The sequence below is a fragment of the Papilio polytes genome, unplaced genomic scaffold, assembly GCF_000836215.1.
Source record: "Papilio polytes unplaced genomic scaffold, Ppol_1.0 DF824135.1, whole genome shotgun sequence".
In the NCBI taxonomy this organism is placed as follows: Eukaryota; Metazoa; Arthropoda; class Insecta; order Lepidoptera; family Papilionidae; genus Papilio; species Papilio polytes.
Window position 1 is genome coordinate 124,739 of NW_013525069.1, and position 6,335 is coordinate 131,073.

The window sequence follows — 6,335 nt, forward strand, 5'->3', positions numbered from 1 at the left end:
TGGACAATCATTTTTATGTTTATAATATTTAATTAGTTCCTTTTTTTACTTTTTGTTTTTAATATTTATGTTTTGTTTAACTTAAGCTTTGGTTTCTTTTAATTTATAATTATGATTGTCACATGGAATCTCCCTAAGTATTAGATAGCATGTAACTGTAAATTTAAAATATTACTTTAATTTAATTTTAATTTATTTATTTTACTATCTGCTTAGATCAACCGATGACTATAATTTGCGTTGTGTTCGGATTGACAATTAGGCCATGAGATTGGCTCCATCGAAGGACGGTCGCAAGGTCATTGTTGATATTAAGGACAGCTGAATTAAGGTCATCGGCAGGAGTAGGTGTGTAAATTTGGAGATTGTCCCCGTAAGGATGAAAGAACAGGAAAGGAGGAGAGTAAGAAAATTGATGATTATGGAAAACAGAAGTGGGGACAAAACACCACCTTGTGGCACGCCAGCAGAGATATCGCAAAACCTCGATACTTGGGTGTGAGCTCGTATGCATTGTTGCAAGATAATTTCGGAATCACTCGACCACAGGATCAGAGAAGTGAAGCGCTTTAAACATGGCAATAAGCACATCATGATCTACGGTATTGGTGGCATTACTGAAATCAAGTTAAGCTAGGACAGTGAGTTGCTGGTTAGACATAGCCAGGCGAATATCGTCGGTAACTTTGGTCAGGGCAGTGACAGTACTATGACCCTGACGAAAACCGGATTGGAGAGGGCTGAGCAGGCAATTGTGTTAATAAATATACTCAGTGGTTGATAGACAAGATGCTCAAGGATTTTCAAAAAGAAAGGGAGGATGGAAATAGGCCGGAAATGGGAAGGTAATGTTTTTGGATGCTTGAATTTACTACGGCTTTACGCCAGCAGGTGGGAAATGTACTGGAGCTCAGCGAATAGTTTAAGATATGACAGAGGTATAATAGGTAAGCCCATAATGATTATCCTCCGACCAATAACATCAACAATCTCAGCATTGGACTTGATATCGGTAATGGATTTCTGAACATCTTGTAAAGAAACAGTATTAAAAGTAAAAGGACGATACGGAGGGGCAGATTCAGAAGGAGGTTAAGAGCATTAATAGATTGTTATTTGACAGAGGAAGGGATGAGGCAGGTCGAAGTAAAATGTACATTAAGGGCATCGAGGTCAAGATTCGGAGAAAGGGGAGACTTAGTTTTGCCGATGTCAAGGAAGTTAAGAAATAACCTAACTTTTGCTAGATCACCGATGCTAACGGAAGAATGTATATGGCGTCAATGTGCATCTCTACATAATCGACTGCATCTGTTGCGTTACTCTTTGTACTTATTGTGGTTTAGATCGGTAGGGTTCCATCTATTATCGAATTTTAGCTGCATTTCTTTTGGCCATAAGTTTTTAATATCGTCGATAAGCCACGGGGCGGGCAAATGTTTCAACCTAATTGGACGAGGAGGAACATGTAAGTCAAAGACCTGTAACAGCACAGTGTTAAAGATTTCCATCTTCTCGTCTAAGGTCAGAGCACAATAGACAGGATCCCAATCGATAGCAAAGATCTCGGCCAAAAGCTTATCACTATCGATCGAATTGAAGTTCCGCTGCATTACAATGTGGCGTTTGGGTTTAGGACAACGAATTTTGTAAGAGAGAAAGACAAGGTCATGATAGAAGAAAGCTTCAGCCTTAAATTGTCTATGTGTGCTGACATGATCAGGCGAGGATACAATAATAAGATCTAATAGGGAAGGCGCACAGTTTTGCACCATGTTTTTATTTCTAGAAATATTTTTTTTCATTACAAATTATATAATTAATGACTTTGTTAAATTAGACACTTGGTTTATAATTTTCTTCTCTTTAGGAAGTAATTAGAATATAAGAGCGAAGGGACTCGCTCTTTGCTGGAAGGCCGAGCTGTTAGCTTTTTGACTATTTTGACGTATTCTGTATTCTTGAAGGTTGTTAGTCTGTGCTCAGTATTTAGTATCAGTACCATTTGTCATAATTTGAAATAACTCTATAAGCTTTGTAATTGTGATCCTAAACTTTATTTTAAAATATTTATGTCATGGTTTTAAAATGTCGTAATTGTGCTTGTTATGTTAATAATCGGGTCGTAGTTGGATGTCAAAATAAGGGTATTGCATTAGCTCGACGATACGACGGCCATATTGGTAAGGTATTCTGTGCAAATTGGAAGAAAACATAAGAGGTAATGAATTATTAAAGCATAACATGGCTGTGACGCCCATAATATGTATTAGTTCTTTACTTAATTTCCTAGATAACCGATTTATATAACTCATTCTTTGTTTGAAAGCTAGTGATTATCATATTGCGATGTTTAGATTCACTAAAAATCGAGAAATAAATAAAATATTTAATAAAAAAACAAAACCGACCTCCAAACAAAATACACTAAAAACAAAATATTCTCAAAAATACAATACACTAAAAGTAACGAAATAATTCCTTGAATATTGTAAACCTCCCTTATTGTAGCTGTTATGTCTATATTTTTCAATTTTTTTTCCTTAAAGTCACAATACGTCTCAATACTTTCAATTGTCAATTGTTATGGTAAAAATGTGGAAAGCATTACGTAGAAATATCACTGCATACCTCGGCTGACACCGCCATCAAAGTAATAATAATTGTACAATATAGACATAACAGCTACAATATGGGAGGTTAACTATTCTCAAGGAATTATTTCGTTACTTTTCAGTGTATTGTTTTTTGAGAATGTTTTGTTTTTAGCGTATTTTGTTTTACAAAATATGCGAATTATGAACTTCCAAATTTGAAATTTATTTGGACTGGATGGATTTTTTTGTGCTAGTTTTCGTAAAATGTGTTTAAAACAAAACATGATTGTTTTTAATAATATTTAGACAAAAAAAAAAAACAAAACATTCGGGACTTCAAATGCAACGAAAGACATTCGGTAAAACTGCTACTGAGGTCTTAAAAATAACGTTGTTTCAGAAAACAAAACAACGTAAATGTACAAACAAAAGTGCCGATGGTTTTATCATAAATGATGGGACATTAATGTACATTGTCAACCATGAGTACTTGGTGCTGTTTCGTGATCATGTTAACTACTATGAGTCACGCTGCGGTCCTCAAATCACCACATCCAAATGAGGAAAAGGAGGTTCATGGTATGTAAAAATTTCTATTCATTTATCTAACGCCTTGATGTTCAATAAACGTTACTAATACAAATGTTCTAATGAGTGTTATCAAAACCAGAACTTTTAGTACAATCAAATTATTATTACTCCAAGTTAGCAGTATTTTTGTTTTAAGGTATTTCAATGGATGAGAATCTCGAAAAATATTTAAGTAATATAGTTCTTTAGCTCGCATTTTTTTAAACTAACGTAAGATAGATTTTAAAACGTAACGTAAACATCTGTTTTTAAAATAATTATTATAATACTTTTTTTCAGTGTTGAATACACTGTATTATTACAACGTACAATATTTAAAACGAACGTCAGCTATCTGTTCCACTCAAGTTTTTCGTTTATTTTCCAAGTAAATGCGACTATAAATGAACGTAAAGTCTTTTCAGCAATTCGCCGTTTACATATTTTTTTGGTTGCTTGTGGGTTCTTTCCCATGATAATGTTGAGTATTTCTCTTGGTTCAGATCGCCTTTATTGGTACGCTCAAGCAGAGCAAACGCTCCAAAAGCGTTTACAATACGCCACGGACAAGAATCCAGTTGCCAAGTGAGAAATTTTACAATTTTAACATTTTTTTTATATTTTTTATATTTCTTTCACTTATCAAGAATGTTTCTTATATGTGAAATAAAGAGTCAGTGGGAAACAATGTTGGTTTGTCGCAAAAATTGTGATGTGTCACGAGACGATTCTTTATACGAAGAATTATATCAATAGCTTCCTGCCATCAGATTGATTTTAAATGGTTAATGTTCCATCAGAACTCCACTGCATTGACACACCTGTATTCATATGTGATTGTCGTCTGTTACATTTATTACTAATAATGTCAACGCAGTCGGAATTTTACGACACACCAGGACCGGCACCCTTTAAAATCTTTTTAAAATAAACTTTTTAAATTAACAGTGGTAGAGCCCGCTTTAACATCTTCGCACGAATGGGTCGGCTCGCCCGATGTAATACCACGACCACACAGAAATCAGGCGTGAAGTGGAAGCAATTCCGTATTTCGTCTGATGAGTGTGGTGCCTTTCCCTTTTCTTAAGAGGAAAGGATGGAAAGGAAAAGTGGATTTGACGGTGGAGGAAACGCATAAGAAGGGAAAATGTCCTCTTTATGTGCGTCTCCTCCTCCGTCAATTAAGGGTAGGCAACGCATCTGCAACTGCGGTTGTTTATGGGCAGCGGTCACTTTCCATTTCAGCGGATTCAGGCGTCCTTTTGCTCGTTTATCACCTTATGTTATATAAAAAATACAAAAAGTTAATGTTACTTTTCATATCTAGGAACATAATTATTGTGGTGGGTGATGGTATGAGTTTGACGACGGCCACAGCGGCCAGGATATTGCGAGGTCAACGAAAGGGGCTCCCCGGAGAGGATACAGATTTGATTTGGGATACATTTCCCGCAGTAGCTCTTGCTAAGGTAATGTATATTTCTACTTGCATATTGACTCGTTTGTACATAAAACGATCTTTTTACTGTAGTTGAAGAGCTACTTGAAATTAGACGATTTGTAAATTTACTTAACGTAAATGTGTGATAACGCTATCAAGGTTGTCGAATAAAGATATAATATTATGTCGAACCGTTTACAAGGTTAACCAACCATACATTAGTATGCATTTTTCTGTATGGAGGGTCGGCACATACGAGTAATGCACTATTCCGTGCACATGTACATGTTTGTTAGCATTCATGTGGGAATGACTCCCTTTTAGGCAAATCCTTTTACTTGCAGTCCATTTTTTTTCTACATATGACATGTCTATGAACAACATTACTTTCCTCTATGTCGTGTCGAAATATTAAACTACAGTTTTCTTAAGATCGATGTTTATTACTATAAATATTTCTACAGACGTATAATATTGACGCTCAAACGGGTGAGTCGTCAGCTTGTGCTACAGCTCTTTTCTGCGGAGTCAAAGCCCGATATGAAACTGTAGGTGTCGATGCTGGAGCACGCTTTAACAACTGCGCTTCGACTATTAACAACAAAGTTACATCGTTAATAGATTGGGTTCACGCTGCAGGTGAGATTTACTCTCCTAGATTCGCTTATGGTTACATCTGTCCCTGATACTAACTATAACAATAATACGTGATTGATGTTTTTTACCTTGGAACCTTTCTTTCTCTCTTGTTAGGTAAATCAAGTGGGATCGTAACAACATCTAGGGTGACCCATGCTACACCCGCGGCGCTGTACGCTCACTCGCCATCACGATTATGGGAGGACGACAGCCGCGTCCCGCCAACTGTCCGACGTGACTGTAAAGATATTGCTTTACAGCTTCTCGAAAATGAACCAGGAAATAGTATAAAAGTAAGAATTTTCTTCATTATTTAAAAGATTGAAGCAAGCAATCATCTGTTTTTATTAACGGAAGTAATTAGATATTGCTAATCGCTGATCACATTTTTGACTCGTCTAATTGTTACTCTCCGCGAAGTTGTTCTGTCTGCAATAGGCGAATTAAACAAGTGTAGTTTTTTTAAGATCCTCGTATTCTTATTCAAGTTTAGCTTAGTTTCGATCTCTATGCTATATATTTGCAAATTAAAAACGATGTACGTTTTTAAAGTAAAAAAGGAAATACGTCCTTTACATGTTTTTGGATAATCTTAAGAACTCGAAACGTGCCTAATAAGGGAGAAGGAAAAGTGCTGCTTAAGCAAAATACGTCGAATTTTTTTCTTAGCTTTTAATCAGTATAATGAATTTACAATTTATCTGATTTCACTAGAGGCTAGTGTTATTCTAGAAAAGTATAGTTTATTTTATAAACATACGTATGCGAAAAGTGAGCGATTAATTTACAAAACGTAGAATTTAACTCGCAAATATGAATTTAAGGTAAATTAACCTATTATTTTTAATGAATAAACCCAATATTGAAAATGTTAATTTTAAGTTTTTATTACAGAGATTGTGATTGATTATAACAGATTAATAGTTTAATGATTATGTAATGTTTTATAATCAATTTTTTATTATCCATTGTGTCTTACAAACCTACCCTTGAACTACGAATGCACCGGAGAGCATAATATTGTAAACTGAGAAGAAATGGTACTCACCAGCTCGATGATCGCCTCACTTTCTGCAGGTGCCTGGTCT

The 6,335-nt window shown here is 35.4% G+C and overlaps 1 protein-coding gene across 1 annotated transcript in view; it reads left to right on the forward strand.

The window, feature by feature from the left end:
• The window catches only part of LOC106099377 (alkaline phosphatase-like), a 31,349-nt gene that overhangs the window by 19,112 nt on the left and 5,902 nt on the right, over nt 1-6,335 (forward strand). Inside the window, exons 2-6 of the mRNA XM_013277909.1 lie at nt 2,998-3,176; nt 3,671-3,752; nt 4,495-4,636; nt 5,073-5,247; nt 5,362-5,540. Coding sequence (XP_013133363.1) covers nt 3,080-3,176; nt 3,671-3,752; nt 4,495-4,636; nt 5,073-5,247; nt 5,362-5,540 — 675 coding nt within the window. The 5' untranslated portion in view covers nt 2,998-3,079. The remainder of the gene's footprint in view (nt 1-2,997; nt 3,177-3,670; nt 3,753-4,494; nt 4,637-5,072; nt 5,248-5,361; nt 5,541-6,335) is intronic.